The sequence below is a fragment of the Adiantum capillus-veneris genome, chromosome 1 (genome assembly GCF_014529385.1).
Source record: "Adiantum capillus-veneris isolate H3 chromosome 1, ASM1452938v2, whole genome shotgun sequence".
NCBI lineage: Eukaryota > Viridiplantae > Streptophyta > Polypodiopsida > Polypodiales > Pteridaceae > Adiantum > Adiantum capillus-veneris.
Window position 1 is genome coordinate 156576372 of NC_140931.1, and position 22046 is coordinate 156598417.

Sequence of the window (22046 nt, forward strand, 5' to 3'; positions counted from 1 at the left end):
TTGCAGACGCTATCTTCCGTACTGCAGCCCGGACCTTCGGCATCCCATTGAACCTCTTCTCGGCCATTCCCTCACCGCATTTAATGCTCCCATTGCTGTCCATCGTCGGCTCCATCCTCATCTGCGTGCTCAACCTTGCTTTACGTGACAGATCGGCTGTGTTTTTGCAGCCAGTGTTCAGCCCTTGATTCCTTTCACATCGGGCACGCCAATCAGACCCAAATCTACCCCTTGGTGACCATCAACAACCCCTCATCAAGACGGATCCAAAGATGCATCAAATCTGCCCCGGAGGTGCTTCATTTTGAAGAGTTACCGCACCGACATACCCCATTCGAGTTAGTATAGTCTGCATTGAGGTATTGCATGTGTGTACATTCCATATACTCAATTAAAAGCAAATACCACACTGGCAACGTTGTCCCAACTAACCCTTGAGAGGGTTGGTTGGGACCCCATCGGGTATCATTCTCCTCTTTTCTGCAAATATCTATAACTTGCGAGACAAAGCATTTGCAACCATATTCTTCAGGTACACCATTTGAAATTGATATTGAGAAAGGATGGTGGCCCATCTCATCTATTTCTCCGACAACTTCGTCCAGGACAAGAAATACTTCAAACTTTGATGATCCATGTAAATTGAAAAGCCTGCGCCGAGCAAGTAATGCTCTCAGTGACTCAAAGCACGTATAATTGCTAAGCATTTCGTCTTATACATTTGTGCCACCCTTTTGGCATTTGAAAGCATCTAACTCTCATAAGCTACTGCATGGCCCCCTTGCATCAAGACCGCACCCAGACTGCTCCTGCAAGCATTGGAGTAAATCTCAATTACACACTGGACTCGTAGTCAACTTCTGCTTGAGCCGCTCAAATGTCGTAATCTATGAAGGTCCCCAAGTGAATGGTACCCCTTTTTGAGTAAGGCCATGGAACGGGGAAGATATCTCCGCAAAGTATATGATGAATTGCTAATAGTAAGAACATAAGCGCAAAAAGCTTCTTATGTCATGGCCAATTGTGGATAACCTCAATCTTTGTTGGATCCATGCTAACTCCCTTGGACGAAACAATGTGTCCCAATAAGTGTATCTTTGGCAAAAAAGAACTCCTTTTTTCTGTTAATCACCAATCTCTGTTCCCTTAGCGCTTCGAACACTCGTGTCAGATACTCTCTATGCTTTGTCAAAGATTGTGCCCACATACTGTCTACGCTCTCGAAAGATCCTATCCATCTTCCTGTTGAATGTTGCAAGAGCGCTAGTGAGCCCAAATGGCATCACCAAAAACGTGTACAACCCAAAGGACATCTTGAACACGGTCTTGTATACATCTGTTTATCCCAATAGCCTCTGATTCGATTGGACATATGGGCTCTCATGTGACTTGACTACTGATATTCTTCAACTCTCCGAGTAATCTGAGTAGTGCAGAGGGGGTTCCTTTCCTAATAGATGGGCAGGCTACTTGCTTTGTATCTCGTCTAGCAGCTTGGGGTCTTGCTGTGTGGTGGTAGTCTGGGATTTGCTCCACTATTCAGTTTTTTCTCACTTTGTTTGCTTGTTACGTGTTCATGGTTAAACTCTTGGTGTATCTTTTCTTCTGCAGAGAAAATCCTCATCGTCCATTCAGGTGTTTGGATTGTCAGTATAGGAGAGAATTAGTTCGTGTATACATGACGAATGTGGAAGGGATCTGTCGCCGTTTTGTGGAAGAAAAGCGTGAAAAGATTGGAAAGCTTATGGGTGATCCTTTGAGGTGGCCTAGGTAATATTCATTTCGCAAATATAAATCAAGAGCACTTTGTTCAGGCAGGCTGGCTGTTTCCTTGTATTTTTCGCACTGACTTTTTATACGTGTTTAAGAGTAAATCTATGTTTAGGATAAAAAACGCTGGTGCTCAAGTCCCATCTTTGTATGCAACCCAGTACGTGCCTTTGCAGGACCATGTCTATGCTCATTCAATGCTGCAATTCTTGACATATGTTGTGTTTGGCAGCTTTCGAGCTTTTTGGGCAGCCCTAGAGGAGAATGTCAGGAGGCGCCTTTCTAGAGAGAAGACCGATATAATCTTGAAAGCAATTGTGAAAGCATTTTTTAATGAGAAAGAGGTCACATCTACTCTGGTTATGGATGCTCTTTACAGTGGCTGCAAAGCTTTGGATTATCGCAGTAAGAATAAGAAAGGAAAGATAAATGGGGTTGAGATTGAGGAAGCTCGCAACCCTGTCGTCTGGATCGATAAGGACTTTTTTGTTCTTGCTGGTGATGTTCTATCACTGCTGGACCGGGCTGCACATGAGTCTCTTCCCTCTTACAAGGATGAAAAGGGACCTCAGAATAGAACCAAGGTATCTAATCTCTTCAATGAATTAAGTTGGCTCACTTTAGAAAGGCTTATCATATGCTTGCTTCTTTCTTTTGGGACTTCCTTAAGCAATTTCTTGTAAGCATGTTGGATTTTAGTTTTCTTACATTTAATGGAGCGACTGGAAGTGCAAGATTTAAATGCACACTCTTCCATCACAAGACTATGGCTAGTAGGTTCTTTACTATTCCGTTGCATGCGTTTTAGGTGTCGTAGTTCATACTCTTTCTTCATTAGCATTACTATAAAGTGCCTGCTTAACCTGCCCATGATAGCTTGCTCAGCTTTGACTTCTGCTCTTGCTTTCTTGGTTGAACGGCTGTTTGAGCACAAAATCATACCTTTTTTACAAAAGCTGTAGACACCTAGTTACCTATTTAACAAGTTGCATCTCATAAATGTGAGGAGTGCTTTACTGGATATATATCGATGTTCCAGGATGGAGGCCCAGGAGATGATTTTGGCAAGGATACTATGGAACGGGATGAAAGGCGACTTACTGAGCTTGGGAGACGCACTGTGGAAATGTTTGTACTAGCACATCTGTTCAGGTATACTTGAAGCTCTTATGGCACGAAATTTCTAGAAGATGCAGTACGTCTCATATTATAATCATCTTTACCATTTGTTAATGGGTTTCATGACTGACTGTTATGTCCTTATATGCATGTAATTATAACATGGTAGGGGTAGATTTCATATTGCAACATGCGCGCGCGCGCACACACACACACACACACACACACACACACACACACACACACACACACAGAGAGAGAGAGAGAGAGAGAGAGAGAGAGAGAGAGAGAGAGAGAGAGAGAGAGAGAGAGAGAGAGAGAGAGAGAGAGAGAGAGAGAGAGAGAGAGGGAAATGAAATGAAATGTTATATTAACGTCTTCAAAAGGCCATAATGACCTATGAGACCCGAAAGTTACAAAGTGGTGGATCTGATACAAAGTCAGAGTAACAAAATAACCTAACAACAGTACAAAACAAAGATATATACTATGGGGTCGTAAGTTGATCGATGTGAACCAAGCAAAAGACCAAGCAAAAAATGGGTGGCTTGTTGGGATAGCTGAATCACAAGAGATCTAGCATCGGTCGTTGGCAAATCTCATCAATTTCCTCCATGGTTAGTAGTCTGACCGGGCGTCGTGCATGTCTGGCCGGCGTGCTCTGAATTTTCTGTCGTAGCCTCCGTCGATGCTGTGTAGTTCTTCGCAGTCGCGGGCGCCTGGATTTCCCCAGTTCAATCGCTCTGTCAATCAGTGTGCCTCTGGTATGAGACGAGGGGGAGCTCTGCTGTGGGAGTGGCTCCTGCGGCTGTCCTCTGTCTGCTCTGAAGAAGTCTGTGATCCGTCTTTGAGACTGGCTAGCCTCGCCATTCATCAGGCTATCTCTGTGTCTGCGCAGCTCGAGCAAGAACAAACCCAGACATCTCTGATCTTCGTATCCCATGACTCTTGAGAGTGGTCCAAAACCTTCTCTGAACAAGCAATGGAAGCGGCCTCGTATCTCGTAGTAGACGGGGCAGCGACATGTATAGTGTAGCTGTCTCAGGTTCCATGTCACACAAGGGGCATGTCCTGTCCTCTGCTGGTACTCCGCTGTATCTCCCCGTCTCAATCCGCAACTGGTGAGAAGATGTGCGTAACTGGCCAATAGCACATCGTATCCCATGAGACAAGTGGGTATCCATGTATCTGGGTCTCGCCACAAAACCATCTTCCGTAAGCTGGAGAAGGTGGTCTTTGTAAAAAGCCATCTTCGTGCCCAATTCCTGTGCTGGTTGTATCCATGTCCTTCTGGTGTCTAGCTGGGTCAGGTCTTGGCGTATGAGCTTGGTGATCTCTGACTGTGTAAGGGTGAGAGATGGTGCATCCAATGAGTAATGGAATGGTGGCAGCCGGTCTATGCTGAACCCATGTGCCTGAAACCATGATGTCATCTCCCCATACCAGCATGTTGTATCTCCTTGTATGGCTAACTGTCGAGAGGCTTCAAGTGCTATGCGAGCATATCTTGGTCAGGGTTTGGCGTATGAGCTTGGTGATCTCTGACTGTGTAAGGGTGAGAGATGGTGCATCCAATGAGTAATGGAATGGTGGCAGCCGGTCTATGCTGAACCCATGTGCCTGAAACCATGATGTCATCTCCCCATACCAGCATGTTGTATCTCCTTGTATGGCTAACTGTCGAGAGGCTTCAAGTGCTATGCGAGCATATCTGTCTCGAGGAAGTGCCCATGTGCGGTTTATGAAGGAGACTGATCTGGTGAGCGCCTCCACCACAAGCGGGGGGGCCGCTAGCTCTGCTCGGATAATGGCCCGTGGTATTGATGCCTTGGCTCTAATGAGCCGCGAGATCATAGAGACGAGAGGTTTCTCCATGTTCCCCCATCCGTCTGAGCGACCCGTCCTCCCGTGGTGATCCAGTGAAGGTCCCCATATCTCGGTTCCATAGAGCAATGCTGAAGCCACCAAGGTGTCAAAGAGCCAGAGCTTCGTCCGGGGCTCCTGACACTGAACTTGCGAACACATCCTCTCCAATCTACCCAATGCTGCGTGGGCTCTAGTAAGTCTGGTTTCTGCTGCTCTTCTAAGTGAGAATGTAGGTCCGCTAAAAACCACTCCAATGTAAGTGTAAGCGTTTGTGTACTCCACAGTCTCCTGGCCGTATGTGAGTGTGGGTGCTGACCTCCTGATCCACTGTGGGGTGGTATTAAACACCATAACCTTGGTTTTACCCAAGTTGACAGACAAACCACTTTCGTGGGCAAACGTATGCAAAGCATCCAATTGACGTTGCATTCCCTTCGAGGATTCGGAGATCAACACTATGTCATCAGCATATAACAAAAGTGGAATCCATGTCCCTGCCAACTGAGCACCTTTATCCCCATTGCTGTCAATGTAGTCAGAAATCTCATCCACATACATACCGAAAAGAGTGGGAGAGAGCGGGCAGCCCCGCTTCACCCCAATAGTGGAGTGAACCGGTGTAGAAAGTCCCTCCGGGGTGCGTACATGCCCTACTACTGATCTCTACAATGCCATGATCCCCCAAATGAGTTTTGTGGGTACTCCCATTTCCTGTAATCTGCGCATGAGTCTAGCTCTGGGTACCGTGTCGAAAGCTTTGCGGAAGTCCACAAAGCTACAATAGATCCGTCTCCCATGAGATCTGCCTTCCTCGATGATGGCCCTGAGTGTTAGGATATGGTCAAGAGTAGAGAAGCCTCTCCTGAATCCTGCCTGCCCAGTTGCACGTATTCCTTCCCTCTCTGCCCATCTACTCAGCTGTTGCTCAAGAATGGATGCATACAACCGTGCCAGTGTGTGCCCAATCATAATAGTGCGATAATTCCCAGGCTCCATGGGGTCTCCTGATTTTAAGATAGGTACGATTGTAGATAGGCTCCAAGTGTCCAGTAGGCCCTCACACATGGCACGGTTAAACATAACTGCTAGAAGCTCTGCTAGTAGGTCTTTGGCATGCATGAAATGCTCAGCTACTAGGCCCTCATGATCAAATGCTCTCCCAGTCTTCATCCTGTCAATGGCTTTCTTTACCATCTTAGCAGTGAAAAAGACACATGTGTACAAAGATGATGCGTACTGACCCCAGGTCTCTGTGGAGGAAATAGCAGGGGGGGGGGGGGGGGGGGGGGGGGGGGGGGGGGGGACTGCTCATGAAAGAGCCGCCACGCCTCATGCGAGTCTTGACCCAAGAATAGCTGATATAGATCGTGCTCGAGTCTAGCCAAAAAAGCCCTCTTCTTCCGCCGGACCAGGCGTCGGAAGTCCATCTGTGACTGTCTGTGAGTGACGTCCCCCAACAGCACCTCCCTCTGAAGTTTGGCTCTGTGAGTGACGTCCCCCAACAGCACCTCCCTCTGAAGTCTGGCGGCACTCCTCATCGTACTAGCTGTTCTGAGGCATGCTCCCAAATCGGCGGCTCTGCTGAGGCTGGGTGTGTGGGTATGCTTCAGCTGCTGCCTCATGTAATGTCTGTGTCAGTATAGTAGTTAGCTCCTCCAGAGGTCGCCCCGGGTCCTCAGTGCATAGGCGTCTGTAGATTCCGTCCATGTATACAGAGTCTGTCTCCCTTGTGAATGTGTAGCGAGTAGGGACCACTACTCGTGGCCTGTGTGCTGCACTGAAATGGAAGGAGATGGTCATTGACACCAGAGCATGATCCACCGCCACTCCGACCGGTCTGGGCCCAACTGTGAGATCTTCGATACTAGAGATGAGATTCGGTTGTGCCATGACATAGTCCACCGTGCTGGCTCCATGTCTGTGTGGGAAGCATGTAAAGCCTCTCGCAGCAGGAAATCTCTGTAGGCCGTTCAAGATGGCCAATCCATGTGCAGTGCCCATGTCTATCAGGTGTCGCCCATACTCAGTATATTCCATATCGTGTGATAGTCTGGAAAGGCCCGTCTCTGCCACATCTATCTCTCTTAGCATCTCCTCTGAAGTATCATAAAACACTGCCTGGTGATGGGCAGTCCTAGCATTGAAGTCCCCGAGGATGATAATGTCACCGTCCCTAGAGAACTCCCATATGTCATCATCCAAAATAGAGAAAGGGGACTGTCCTTTGGGTGGTGCATACACTGATGTACTCGGGGGGAAGTAACAAATAGCTAGATAGAGGTATCTGCCTGTCTCTGCTTTCAGCCTCACCCACATGTACCTAGCCTGCTCGTCCTTGCGGGCTATATGTATCAGTGGCTGTAGATCCTCTCTAAATAACACTGCCACTCCTCCCGAGCCCCGCCCTCTGTGCTCTATGCGTGTCTCCTGTCTGTAGGCTGTCTCCCACCTATATCCACTGATGTGAGGCATGGATTGCCCAGGGGCCTGGTGTGTCTTAGAGTAGAAGATTATGTCTCTTCCAGTAAAGCTATCCTCAAAAGCACCCACATCAAGACGCATAGATCCATTGCAGTGCCAGGCAGCTACTTTGAGTGTGGTCCCATAAGTCTCGCACCGTCATGTGGAGTGTCGCTCGCTCGCTCGCTCGAGATGAGATGAGATGAGATGAGATGAGATGAGATGAAATGACGAGATGACGAAACAAATATGCTATGGAATCCTGGACTGCTAGGTGTGAACGGGGCAGAGCAGCTAGCTGGGGTAGGTAAATCACAAGAGATCCAGCATCGGTCGCTGGTGGATCTCATCAATCTCCTCCATGGTCAGTAGTTTGACCGGGTGTCGTGCATGTCGGGCCAAAGTGATCCGAAGCCTCTGGTGCAGCCTTCTTTGATACTGTGTAGTTCTCTGTAGTCGTGGGCGTCTGGATCTCCCCAGCTCGGTCGCCCGGTCGATCAGCGTGCCTCTGGTGTGAGGCAACGGGCTCTGCTGTGGTAGTTGCTCCTCCGGGTGTCCAGTGTCTGCTCTAAAGAAGTCTGTGATGTGTCTCTGAGACTGGCTAGCCTCTCCTCTCATCAAGCTCTCTCTGTGTCGGTGCAGCTCGAGTAGAAACAAACCCAAGCATCTCTGATCCTCGTACTGCATGACTCTGGAGAGTGGTCCAAAGCCCTCTCTGAACAAGCAGTGAAAGCGGCCTCGTATCTCGTAGTAGACGGGGCAGTGGCATGTGTAGTGCAACTCTGTCTCTTGCTCCATGCCACACAGGGGGCATGTCCTGGCCTTTGCTGGTACTCCATTGTATCTCCTAGTCTCGATCCGCAGCTGGTGTGAAGATGTGCGTATTTGGCCAATAGCACATCGTATCCCATGAGACAAGTGAGTGTCCATGTATCTGGGTCTCGCCACAAAACCGTCCTCTGTAAGCTGGAGAAGATGCTCTCTGTAGAAAGCCATCTTCGTGCCCAGCTCTTGCGCTGGTTGTATCCATGTCTTCCTGATGTCTAGCTGAGCCAAGTCTTGTCGGATGAGCTTGGTGATCTCGGACCGTGTAAGAGTCAGAGAGGGTGCCTCTAATGAGTATTGGAAGGGGGGCAATCTGTCTATGCTGAACCCATGCGCCTGAAACCATGATGTCATTTCACCATACCAGCATGCTGTATCTCCCTGCATGGCTAACTCTCCAGAGGACTCAAGTGCAAGGCGGGCATATCTGTCTCTGGGAAGCTCCCACATGCGGTGTATGAAGGAGACAGATCTGGTAAGCGCCTCGACTACTAGTGGGGGGGAGTCAGAGAGGGTGCCTCTAATGAGTACTGGAAGGGGGGCAATCTGTCTATGCTGAACCCATGCGCCTGAAACCATGATGTCATTTCACCATACCAACATGCTGTATCTCCCTGCATGGCTAACTGTCCGGAGGACTCAAGTGCAAGGCGGGCATATCTGTCTCTGGGAAGCTCCCACATGCGGTGTATGAAGGAGATAGATCTGGTAAGCACCTCGACTACTAGTGGGGGGGCAGCAAGCTCTGCTTGGATAATGGCACGTGGTACTGAAGCCTTGGCTCTAATTAGCCGTGAGATCATAGAGACCAAAGGCTTCTCCATGTCCCCCCACCCATCAGTGCGACCTGTCCTCGCGTGATGATCCAAAGAAGGCTCCATATCTCAGCTCCATAGAGCAATGCACAGCTCCATAGAGCAATGCAGACGCCACTAAAGTGTCAAATAGCCAGAGCTTCGTCCGAGGCTCCTGAAACTGAACCTGTGAACACATCCTCTCCAAACTGCCCAATGCTGCATGGGCTCTGGTCAATCTAGTCTGTGCTGCTCTCCTCAGTGAAAATGCTGGTCCACTAAAAACCACTCCAAGGTAAGTGTAAGCATCTGTGTACTCCACCGTCTCTTGGCTGTATGTGAATGCGGGCGCTGACCTCCTGATCCACTGTGGGGTGGTATTAAATACCATGACCTTGGTTTTACCAAGGTTGACAGACAAACCACTTTCGTGGGCAAATCTATGCAAAGCATCCAAGTGACGTTGCATCCCCTCTGGAGAGTCGGAGATCAACACAATATCATCAGCATAGAGCAATAGTGGAATCTATGTCCCTGCCAGCTCTGCACCTCTATCACCATCTCTCTCAACGTAGTCAGCAACCTCATCTACATACATACCGAATAGAGTAGGAGAGAGCGGGCAGCCTTGCTTCACACCAATAGTGGAGTGAACCGGTGCGGACAAGCCCTCTGGGGTGCGTACATGCCCCACTACTGACTTGTACAATGCCATGATCCCCAAATGAGCTCTGTGGGTACTCCCATCTCCTGTAATCTGCGCATCAATCTAGCTCTGGGTACTGTGTCAAATGCTTTGCGGAAGTCCACAAAGCTACAATAGATCCGTCTCCCATCCTCAATGATGGCTCTGAGTGTCAAGATATGGTCAAGAGTAGAAAAGCCTCTCTTGAAACCTGCCTGCCCAGCTGCACGTATCCCTTCCCTCTCTGCCCATCTACTCAGCTGCTGCTCAAGAATGGATGCGTACAATCGTGCCAGTGTGTGTCCAATCATGATAGTGCGATAATTCCCAGGCTCCATAGGGTCTCTTGACTTGAAGATGGATACAATCGTAGAAAGGCTCCAAGTATCAGGTAAGTCCTCACACATGGCACGATTAAACATAACTGCTAGAAGCTCTGCTAGGAGATCTCTGGCATGCATGAAATGCTTAGCCACTAAGCCATCATGATCATATGCTCTCCCAGTCCTCATCCTGTCAATGGCCTTCCTCACCATCTCAGCGGTGAAAAAAGCACATGTGTGTGGGCATGGATCGGGGGGGTAGGGGAGGGGCGGCTGTCCAGAAACTGTGTACAAAGATGATGCGTATTGGCCCCAAGTCTCTGTAGAGGTAATGGCAGGTGGGGGGGATCGCTCATGAAAGAGCCGCCACGCCTCACGTGAGTCTTGACTCAAGAATAGCTGGTAAAGATCCTGCTCTAGTCGAGCCAAGAATGCCCTTTTCTTCCGCCGCACTAGGCGTCGGAACTCAATCTATGACTGCCTGTGAGTGATGTCTCCCAAAAGCACCTCCCTCTGAAGTCTAGCTCTAGTCTCGCGGCATTCCGCATCATACCAGTTGTTCTGGGGCATGCGCCCAGAACGGCGTCTTTGCTCAGGCTGAGTGTGTGGGTATGCCTCTGCTGCTGCATCATGTAAAGTCTGTGTCAGTATAGTAGTAAGCTCCTCTAGAGGGCGTCCTGGCTCCTCAGTGCACAAGCGTCTGTATATCCCATCTATGTATACAGAGTCCGTCTCCCGCGTGAAGGTGTAGCGAGTAGGGGCAGCTGCCCGTGGCCTGTGTGCTACACTGAATTGGAAAGAGATGGTCAACGACATAAGAGCATGATCCACTGCCACCCCGACAGGTCTGGGCCCAACAGTGAGATCCTGGATACTAGAGATGAGGCTCAGCTGTGCCATGACATAATCCACTGTGCTGGCTTCGTGTTTGTGTGGAAAGCATGTGAAACCTCCCGCAGCAGGAAATCTCTGTAGGCCATTCAAGATGGCCAATCCATGTGCAGTCCCCATGTCTATCAAGTGCCGTCCATATTCAGTATATTCCCCATCCTGCGATCGTCTAGATAGGCCTGTCTCCACCACATCCAACTCTCTCAGCATCTCCTCTGAGGTATCATAAAACAGTGTCTGAGGATGGGCAGTCCTAGCATTGAAGTCCCCTAGAATGATAATGTCACCGTCTCTAGAGAACTCCCATATGTCATCATCCAAGATAGAAAAGGGGGATTGTCCTTTAGGTGGTGCATATACTGACGTACTCGGGGGAAAGTAGCAAATAGCAATGTAAAGATATTTGCCTGTCTCTGCTCTCAATCTCACCCACATGTACCTAGCTTGCTCATCCCTGCGAGCTATATGTATCAATGGCTGTAGCTCCTCCCTGAATAACACTGCCACTCCTCCCGAGCCCCGCCCTCTGTGCTTCGATCGTGTCTCTTGTCTACAGGCTGTCTCCCATCTGTATCCACTAATGTGAGGCATAGATTGCCCAGGGTCCTGATGCATCTCAGAGTAGAAGATGATGTCTCTCCCGGAAAAACTCTCCTCAAAAGCACCTACATCAAGACGCATAGATCCATTACAATTCCAGGTAGCAACTTTGAGTGCAGTCCCATAGGCCTCACACCGTCATGTGGAGCGTCGCTCCAATATCACTACTCTTCCATCTCGGTAAAAGGCAATCTTGCCTTTTTCCCTTGCTGCTCTAATCTCTGGCATTACCTCCTGCATATGAGCGATCTGTGAGAGGGTAAGGTCATCCCCAAGAAAGATACCCGTTTTTTTAAGAGTTGGCCTTTTCTTCAGAAAGTCTTTCTTTGCTTCCATGGAGGGAAAACGGAGGATGAGTGCCCTTTCTTTCGAGGTTTCCCCATTGCCCCCATTTTTCTTCTTGTTGCCCACTCTCCAAGCTCTTGAGTGCATCGGCTCATGAACCCCCATCAAAGCCATGAGTTCTTTTACCTCTTCGTCTACATTATCTTTGTCTGTAAGACATCAAATTCTCACATGTAGAGAGCGCACACGTCGTCTTTGCTCCTCTTCTAGGGTCAAGTTGATAATGGTGGGTGTCGACGTTGTTTCGTTGCTTTTCCCTTTCCTGGCCACCTCAATCCATTTCTTGGCTTCATCTGCCTTCTGTTTAGTCTTTGTAATAATGTCCACCCAAGAAGTCGTCATCTCTTTGTGCTGCTCTTCCCCCTCTTTGATGGCTCACACTTGCTCTTTGATTGAGTTTAGTTCTTCTATTACGGAGGGTTGCAGTTCTTCCTCTTCAAGTGTGTTTCGTGATTGTGCCTCTGCAAGCGCCTTCTTGAGTGACGCAATCTCTTCGTCTTGGGCCGTCACACGATTTCCCATTGCAGTGATCTTGCTTTCTTGGGCAAACACACGATCTTCGAGCATTTTTATTGTGCCTAGCAGGTTGCGGTTGATCTTGTTAATAGTTTCTGTCATTTCTTCTTTGCATTTTTGAACTGCATCCTCTAAAGGATCAGGTTTATCATTCTGCTTCCTCATGCTTGGTCACCGCCAGAAACGAGGTCTGCAGTTTTTGAGTTTCCTGTAATTCCCTGTAAAAATTCCGAATATTGCGCTCTCTGTTTGTTTTCAATTTCCTGCCGGGCTCTTCGGAATGCTCGATTAGGTGTGTGCGTAACGGTGTGTGGGTCGACCTCTGAAGCAGCAGCTACAGGCGGGTGGTGCTGCAGTGGAGTAGTAGAAGGAGCAACGCTGTTTGGGGGGGGGGGGGGGGGGGGGACAATGAGAGAGAGAAATGAAATGAAATGAGATGAAATGCTATATTAACGTCTTCAAAAGGCCATAGTGACCTATGAGACGGAGAATTACAAGGCGGTGGATCTGGAGAAAAGAAAAGAAAAAAAGAAAGACCTCCTACGCGTAAAAGAGAGGGGGGGGGGGGGGGGGGGGGGGGGGGGGGGCACCTTACGAGCGGCGTGGCGGGGCTGCAGGCGGAGCGAGGGGGGGGGGCGGGGTTGTAGAGCGCAGGGGAGGGCAGCGAGCGGGAGCAAGGCAGTGAGCAGGGGCGCGAGGGCGAGCAGCAGCACAACAGCAGCAGAGCGCGCGCACAGAAGGTCGCGAGGGCGAGCAGCACAGCAACATCACGAGAGAGAGAGAGAGAGAGAGAGAGAGAGAGAGAGAGAGAGAGAGAGAGAGAGAGAGAGAGAGAGAGAGAGAGAGAGAGAGAGAGAGAGAGAGAGAGAGAGAGATGATGAAATGAAATGTTATATTAACGTCTTCAAAAGGCCAAAGTGACCTATGAGACCAGAAAGTTACAATGTGGTGGATCTGATACAAAGTCAGAGTATCAAGATGACAGAATGACAAAATAAAATACTACGGAATCCTAAATTGCTAGGTGTAAACTAAGAAGCTAAGCAGCTAGCTGGGATAGCGAGATCACAAGAGATCCAACATCGGTCGCTGGCAGATCTCATCAATCTCCTCCATGGTCAGTAGTCTGACCGAGCATCGTGCATGTCGAGCCAAAGTGATCCGAATCCTCTGATGCAGCCTTCGTCGATGCTGTGTAGTCCTCCACAGTCGTGGGTGTCTGGATCTCCTCAGCTCGGTCGCTCGGTCGATTAGTGTGCCTTTGGTGTGGGGCGACGAGCTCTGCTGTGGTAGTAACTCCTCCGAGTGTCCAGTGGTAGCTCTAAAGAAGTCTGTGATCTGTCTCTAAGACTGGCTAGCCTCTCCTCTCATCAGGCTCTCTCTGTTCTGTGCAGCTCGAGCAAAAACAAACCCAGGCATCTTTGATCCTTGTATGCATGACTCTAGAGAATGGTCCAAAGCCCTCTCTGAACAAGCAATGGAAGCGGCCTCGTATCTCGTAGTAGACGGGGCAGTGGCATGTGTAGTGCAACTCTGTCTTAGGCTCGATGTCACATAAGGGGCATGTCCTGGCCTCTGCTGGTACTCTGCTGTATCTCCCAGTCTCGATCCGCAACTGGCGCGAAGATGTGCCTATCTGGCCAATAGCACATCGTATCCCATGAGACAAGTGGGTGTCCATGTATCTGGGCCTCGTCACAAAACCATCCTCCATAAGTTGGAGGAGATGCTCTCTGTAGAAAGCGATCTTTGTGCCCAGCTTCTGTGCTGGCTCTATCCATGTCCTCTTGGTGTCTAGCTGAGTCAAGTCCTGGCGGATGAGCCTGGTGATCTCGGACTGTGTAAGAGTCAGAGAGGGCACATCCAATGAGTACTGAAAGGGAGGCAATCTATCTATGCTGAACCCTTGCGCCTGAAACCATGATGTCATCTCCCCATACCAGCATGCTGTATCTCCCTACATGGCTAACTGTCGAGAGGACTCAAGTGCAAGGTGGGCATATCTGTCTTTGGGAAGTTCCCACATGCGGTGTATGAAGGAGACAGATCTAGTGAGCGCCTCAACCACTAGTGGGGGGCCAACTAGCTCTGCTTGTACAATAGCACGTGGTATTGAAGCCTTGGCTCTAATGAGCCGCGAGATCATAGAGACTAGAGGCTTCTCCATGTCCCCCCATCCATCACTGCGGCCTGTCCTCCTGTGATGATCCAGTAGTCCCCAAATCTCAACTCCATAAAGCAATGCAAAAGCCACCAAAGTGTCAAAAGAGCCAGAGCTTCGTCCGAGACTCCTGAAACTGAACCTGTGAACACATCCTTTCCAATCTACCCAATGCTGCATGGGCTCTGGTCAATCTAGTCTCTGCTGCCCTCCTCAATGAAAATGCTGGCCCATTAAAAACCACTCCAAGGTAAGTGTAAGCATCTGTATACTCCAGCGTCTCCTGGCCGTATGTGAATGCGGGCGCTGATCTCCTGATCCACTGTGGGGTGGTATTAAATACCATGACCTTGGTTTTACCAAGGTTGACGGACAAACCACTTTCCTGGGCAACCCTATGCAAAGCATCCAATTGACGTTGCATCCCTTCCGGAGAGTCGGAGATCAACACAATATCATCAGCATATAACAATAGTGGAATCCATGTCCCTGCCAGTTGTGCACCTCTATCACCATCTCTCTCAATGTAGTCAGAAACCTCATCCACATACATTCCAAATAGAGTAGGAGAGAGCGGGCTGTCACCAGGAGGTGTATTTTTCCTGTTGCCTTTCGTAAATAAGTACTAGATATTTTTATTTATTTTATTTTTACTTGTTTTCCCCGGAACCCTTGAAAGGTGCAAGTGGACATTCCATGGCCAGTGTGAAACGGCTGCGGCCGAATAGGTTTCTCACAGCGGGAGTCTGGGTCGGTCAGTCTGGGACTGGTCGGGCCAGTTTGCACTGAATTCTGATGAGTATGGAAGCCTGTGTGCGCCAAATGAAGTCTGGGCTACTCGGAAAGTCACTTATAACTTTATAAGTCAGTGGGAACTAGAGAATTAACTCAAAAGGGGCAAACTGGACACATGGCGGCTCCAGGCAGTTTTGTCACTTCCAGCATGAAGAGGGAGCGCCCAATTTGAGAGAGGAGGCTGATTTTTGAACACAAGTGACCTACAGTGTGTGCGTGTGAGTAGTGGGTGCAGGTCTACATCTTTAATGGAAAGCTTGCCTTCTCCTCTGTCTCATGTAGCGCGATGATTTGCTCTCGTGCATCTCTCTCTCCCCTTTGGCACATATGGTAATGCCCCACTAGTTGGGCTACTCAGATGAACATGTACAGTTTTGGGGGTTTATGCGCGTTTGCCAAGGCAAGAGCCTTCTGAGCAGGAACCGGATTAGCTAATTGCTAATCCCCCACAGGTACGCACAGTTCCATCGCGAAAGATTGCGAGTTCGGAGAGTTTTCTCGCGTGAAAACTCGTCCAATTCACAGGGGAATTGTCCCATTGCGTGCGGGAGCCCTTGGGACACACGTAGGCGTGTTCGCTCCGCTAAAAACGATCCGAAACAGCGAATTACAGCCTGCTGTGTTTTTCTGCAGATTTAGGGTTTCGCACCTAAGCTGCAAGGGAACATCGGGGGAGCCTCGTGAGAGACTTGGGATGCGTGTACAGGCTTTTGGGCACCCGGCAGTGAAAAACAGGGAATTACAGCCCGCTGAAATTCTGTGACAGCTCACCAGAAAGCTTCCAGATAGCAAGGGAATCCGTCCTAGACAGGTGCTTTTGAGCTATAGGGGTTTTTGCGCCGTTATGCTGCCAAAATTAGGTCGACTTGCAGCATAACGGCCATTATGCGCTGTTATGGTGCTTTTGACCTACAGGGGTTTTTGCGCCGTTATGCGTCCTAGATTCTATGTGATGTGATTTGAATGTGATCTGACTGTGATCGGAATGTGATTTGATTGTGATGTGAATGTGACTGTCGTCTTTGTACAAGTGCTGGATTTTTGTTGTCTAGTGTGTCGGTACTTAGAGTCAGTGTCTACTGAACTTGTTTATGGCTTATGTTTGATTTTGCAGGCGTAATCGAGGGCGATTACAATTCTTTCAAGAAGGGGGTATGTCACAAAATCATGACGTGACAATACTCTCCGAACACACACACACACACACACACACACACACACACACACACACACACACACACACAACGGTATGATGATGTGGCACTGCCTGTGAAACGCGTGTTGACAGGCTGGTGGTACGGACGATGACGTGCCTGGCAGACTGTACGGAATCCCGAATTTTGCACTAGCTGATGACGTGGTAGCTTGTGCGGCCCTCCACAAAAAGTGCTGACAGCATGTACGGAATCCCGCAAATTGCACTAATGCTTTTTCTGGCAGCTTTTGGAGCCAGTTGCTTTTGGGACTTTTTGCTTTTAAGTTTGGAGGCTTTTGGGGCTCTGCTTTTGGGCATCCCTTGTAAGAATAAAAAGGACGCAAGGGGCCTCACTCTTGAGAGCATTTGGACGCAGAGGACCCCTCTGGAGTTGTACTTTTGCATTAATATAAAAAAGAAATACCGAAAGGGGCGCTAGGTTTTGGGGCCAATACCTCTGGGCACGGAACTACGCGGGGCCGTGTCGACTCAAGTTTTAAAGTTGTGAATTATTTTAAGTGATTCTCTCGTGTTTCGTGCCGTATTCCCGACTTGGGGTGCCCAAGCCTGTGACATATTCCCAATGTGCTTTATTGGTGATAGTGCTGGTGGGCTATATGTATGCCCAATTTGGCTTTCCTGCTTTGTTACCATATGGATTGATTTGGTTTTAGACATAGTGTTTCTTCGTCACGTAATTCAAACTGTCATGGTGATAGGGTTTGAAGCTATTTGGAGCTCTTCTTAGGTTGTCAATGTACAACATTATTCTCAAACAGATTTTTGCATCTGTTGTTCAATGGAATGCTAGGGATTCACTGTCAGGATGCGTTGTACAATTACTTCTTTATTTATGTTCTGCTGTATGTATCATGATCTTTGGCCACCTGTGCATTCTAGACCAGGGTTTGTACTCCATTAGGTCTGTATTCTAGGCTGTATCGCATCTAGTGGTTTGTGACCTTGGGTTGGGGCCGGCATGACGGTAATTTTCAGTTAGATATTAGGGAGGAATGTGAATTATGACCTCTTTGACAGAATAAGGTCACAGACAATCAACATAATGGTTAGTCGATAAATGAAAAGTAATTTAGACACGGTTGGGCTGTTTAGCTTACAAATTGCTTGAGCTCTGAAAGGCTTTAAAGTTTAGATGCATACTCTAGTTAGTTGGAAGTTAAGGTGGATATGTGCAGTGCTGGTACGAAAGTTCACACAATTGTAGATAGGTGTCTATACCTGTTAAGCTTCGGAACAAGGAGCTCTCAGTTTCAATATGCTGCTTACTTTTGCTATGTTTTGACAAATTTAACTCTATAGACGTGTGTGTGGGATAATAATGCCAACCTTCTGCCACTGCAGCAACCGTGTAGAGGTGGAATATCTTGAGGCAATTGCCTTGAAACGGCAAGAGGAACTCATTCGTGAAGAAGAGGCTGCAGGGCAGGCAGAAATAGAGTTAAAGGCAAGACGTGAAGCTGCGGAAAAGGAAAAGCGCAATAAAAAGAAACAGGTCTGGGTGCTTCTCTCAGTGTTCTTCAAATAATCTCTCATATGGTTTATTTAAGCTTTGTGACCTTAAAGCTCCTGGTCGTTATAATCATGTATATCTTCTGCACTTCGTGATTTTTTAAAGAAAATAATAACTAGCGGAATCTTATGGCGAGCACTATCTATGCTTTCACGTATGTTCATAGAGAATATACTGGAGTTTTCTTTGCAGGTAATCTAGGTAAATTTGGGGAGCCAGACATGCCCATACAACTGGATCAGTTCCCAGTGAAAAATTGCAAAGTTTGCAGAAAAATACTCTAGTAGTCCTGTCACTTGTATCTGTATGCCAATCATGTTTTTCTTTTTACATACTTGGGGCATGCAAAAGAAGGTAACTGGCAAGTTAAGACAAGTGAATGATGGAGGAGACAATGAAGTTAGAAAGGAAACCTATCTTATGTAGCTTTTTAACCATGTTCATGCTTTTGCAGGCAAAGCAAAGACGAAACATTCGTAAAGAGAAAGAGAAAGACGGCGAAGAAAAACAGTCAGTAGCAGGAGGACAGTCTAGACTAGGAGAGGGCTCAACCAGCAGTAGAGCTTCTCTAAGCTCGTCAAAAGAAGCCTCTATAAGAACTGGAGATATTGTGGATGATGATGATGATTCAAGTGTCTTGGACAACACTGATGGTATTGTGGGAACCTTGCGGGCAGCGTTAGAGGATGGAGATGCAGACCGAACCTTCTGGGAACGCGAAGGGTCAGATTTTCATCCAACAACGGAGGCAAGTTTTAGTGGAGGCTCTTGCATTGATTCTGCTCAAAATGGACGTTCCAATCGGAAACAGCAGTCCCTTCTTGATGACAGCTCATCTACCTGTTCCTCAGACTCTATTCCATCAAATAACACTACCCTTGACGGTTTCGGCAGGAGGAGGTCAAATACAGCAGACCAACTTCCAAATTCAGTGAATAGGTCAGTGACTAAATAGTCTTCATCCATCTGCGATTCTGGGTTTTAAAGCATCAATCCAGTGTCCTTTCAACCTCTAGCCATTTATCATCATTTGTTTTCCTCATCAATTTTATGTTTCTCTTTTACCTGGCAGAGTAAGAGGACGGATTGGCAGTGATAAAGAGCTGAGGGCCAGCGACAACAAGGGCGTGCTAAGAGTGAGAGCAGGAAGTGGCAGTTCAGAGGCAAGCGTTTTAGGTGGCGTAGATGCAGATACAGTCATCGCATCCTTGAAACAGCGTGTCCAATGGCTTCAGCAGCGCCTTCATGAAAAGGTTGATTATTTTGGCTATATTCTGAAAAGTTTTTAGTTTCGATTTGGTATGATGTTTAGAACTATGCCTCGCAGGAAGAGGAAGTTGTTTTACTGCACCAGCAGCTCAGCCTGTATCAGCACCACTACGGCTGTGATGTACTGAAAGAGGATGACCCAAAGATTGCGAAGGTCTCTGATTGGACCCCAAGTCGGGTCGGTTCTGATTCAGTACCATTAAGCCCTAGCAGGGAAAGCGGCGAGTCATTGAAAAACGGAGGAGGGTCCTTAGATGATTTTCAGCATGTTAGAGGAGGGTCAAGTGACCCTGCAGCTTCTTTGGCGAATGGAAGTTGTTCTGAGACACTTCTGGGCAGCCATTCTGGTGTACAGAGTATACCAGTAGCAAACCTATCAAAGGGCTCAGCGACCTCTCCCAGTCTTTGTGCTGTGGGTTCTTCACATCTTGCCTCTCTGCCAAGTGCAACGTATGACAACATTGCATTCCACGGTGGTCCAGACAATGTCACTTCCACAAGTCAATCAGCTCTAGCTTCTAGTCTCACCATTGAATCTGGTATGGTAAGGCCTTCAAGCGCTCCAAGCCCTCCTGAAGCTCCTCGGCAATCTCCTCCCTTTCAGCAACAGTCTCATCCACCTCCAACGCTGGCTCGTACTGTCAGTGCCACTGGACGGCTAGGAGTGACAAGTAGTGAGTCCGCATCCTCTTGCACTCAACCAGTATACCCAGTGGCACCATCCTACAGAAATGCGGCCGCTGGTGTGATTCGAAGCAACCAAACAGGGGGCATGATTACATTTTCTGAAGCCAACCTTCGAAGTCAGACAAGCTACCCCCATGCAAGTGGTAGTGAAACTTATAGAGCATCTCCCACTCTATCAGGTATGGGAGATCCGTCAGCACTTGCTGGTTCCATATACCAAAGAAACTTGCTGGTATCTGGGCAGGCAGTAGCTTCAAAGGCAAAAAGTGAACCCTTAATTCAGGGGTATGGCAAAGCGTCACCAGGAAGTGAGCCTGAGAAGTTTGGAGGTGTTGAGAGTCGATCTAATCAAGAGGCAGAGCATCGGCACAGTGGTGTGGGCTTGACTTTTGGTACGGTCACGCCTGAAGTGCTACATTTACAGCACCCTCAGCAGCGCCACACTGAAAGCAGTGAGGGTAGCACTCTTGAAAGTAATATTATGTCACGAGAAGCAGAGCGCTATCGAGAACATCAATACAATGGGAGGTGCAGTGATAATGAGTTTGCTCAGCAACAGAATCATGCTGGCCATTCTGCTAGTTTGACACAAAAAGGAGTGGCACACAGAGTTGCAGGGCCGCTTGGAGGAGGTCCACAGGCCCAGCAGAGAGGGTTGGAAATGCCTGGCCTCGCTTCAGGAATGTCAGAGGACTTTCCTCATCTTGATATTATAAATGAGCTCCTAGACGAAGACAGACTGCTAGGTGCAAAGGCTCTGAATGCCTTCCTTCAACAGCCTGTTGCTTTGCATGAACTTCAAAGAATGTATGATGGTCGAGTGTGTGTCAACATGAACTCACTCCATGGTAGCGCTGAGCGAAGTGATAATGTTCTGCCACCACATGATAATGGTGGAGTTCCTCATTATGCCAATTCAGCAGAAAGCATTCTCAGTGGGCTTGGGGAGGGCATGCAACTACATCCTTATGCTCATTCCTCTTTGCAACGTTCATTAGGTCTTCCTGGTGGATTGGTAGATGCTATGCCTGGACACCATTGGCAAGGTCGTTCAAATGATACGTCAACGGTGACAGGTAGCAATGGAATGCAAGTTGGCCTGGATATGTTAATGGGATATCCGATGCCAAGTCCGCATCTGGCAATGGCAGACTGCCCTCCATTCACTCTTGGGCAGAATGGATATCCTATGTATTCTCCAATCAAGCATCCGTGATGTTGTATTTAGCGGTCAATCAAAGATATATACTATTTTGGGGCTTGTCTGGCATTAAGTCAGTTTCTGCGCCAATTTGGAATAGTGTGTGTTTGATTATTTCATGATGCCCCTTTTAATTTGACCGGATATTCTTCGACACAATATTTCTGGTGCTTTACCAAGGGAAAGGTTGTGTAGGAATAGGTGAGTCTGACCTCATCACGCTGCCTCAACTCCAGCAGGGTGAGCCTTTGCCTCGATTTCACAGAATTTTAAACACATTTAATGACCTTACGAGATGCACTTCCATCTTACGCAGAGAGAATTCCTTGTAGTTTTGCTCAAGGTTCACTGTACATAATGCTGCTGTTAATCTTCTTATATCTTGAGAGAGCTTTTAAAAAGCATGGTGTTAGAACTAGTTGTCTTGGGGCAAGTCATGCAACTCATCTTACGTGGCTTTTGGTTTGAGTGAAAGGGCTGTTGTTTAGCTCCGTTTGCAGCTTCATGCTAATTACCAGTTTAATTCTCATTTAAAGCCAGATATATAATCATGTGTTGTAGGAAAGCCAACAAGTGCCTGCTGATTTATGCTGACTGCCATATTATAAATAAAACCGAGTTCTCATCATCCTAGCTGCTACTATCTTCTACATAATAGTGTTCTTAATGAGATAGAATGCACCCTACCCTCTTGCCTATGAGCAATTCCAATAATAGCCCAGTCGAAAAAATGTAATCAGGAGCAAATTGGTTCAAAATGTGAATACAGTTCAAAGCAGCTTTTACTGTGATGTCTTGCCGACATTAGAAAATTGTCTTGCTAAATGTCCGAGTGTGCATATGCGTGCACCCGCGGGGGCGCGCGCGCGCGTGTGTGTGTGTGTGTGTGTGTGTGTGTGTGAGAGAGAGAGAGAGAGAGAGAGAGAGAGAGAGAGAGAGAGAGAGAGAGAGAGAGAGAGGAGGAGGAGGAGGAGGAACATAGTCTATCCTTTCTATCAGCCAAGTGTGGTCAA

At 48.0% G+C, this 22046-nt stretch overlaps 1 protein-coding gene across 2 annotated transcripts in view; it reads left to right on the forward strand.

Annotated features, from left to right (window-relative positions):
* Positions 1 to 21448, forward strand: part of LOC147465861 (uncharacterized) — a 78216-nt gene extending 56768 nt beyond the window's left edge. Inside the window, exons 6-12 of one of the 2 annotated variants that reach the window (XM_086522483.1) lie at positions 1612 to 1770; positions 2003 to 2354; positions 2810 to 2922; positions 17708 to 17858; positions 18331 to 18815; positions 18949 to 19129; positions 19204 to 21448. In XM_086522483.1, the coding sequence (XP_086378609.1) occupies positions 1612 to 1770; positions 2003 to 2354; positions 2810 to 2922; positions 17708 to 17858; positions 18331 to 18815; positions 18949 to 19129; positions 19204 to 21048 (3286 nt within the window). In that variant the 3' untranslated portion in view covers positions 21049 to 21448. Of the gene's footprint in view, positions 1 to 1611; positions 1771 to 1794; positions 1931 to 2002; positions 2355 to 2809; positions 2923 to 17707; positions 17859 to 18330; positions 18816 to 18948; positions 19130 to 19203 lie in introns of those variants that run through there. The other variant, XM_086522487.1, reaches the window with a different exon arrangement.
* Positions 21449 to 22046: the final 598 nt, after the last annotated feature.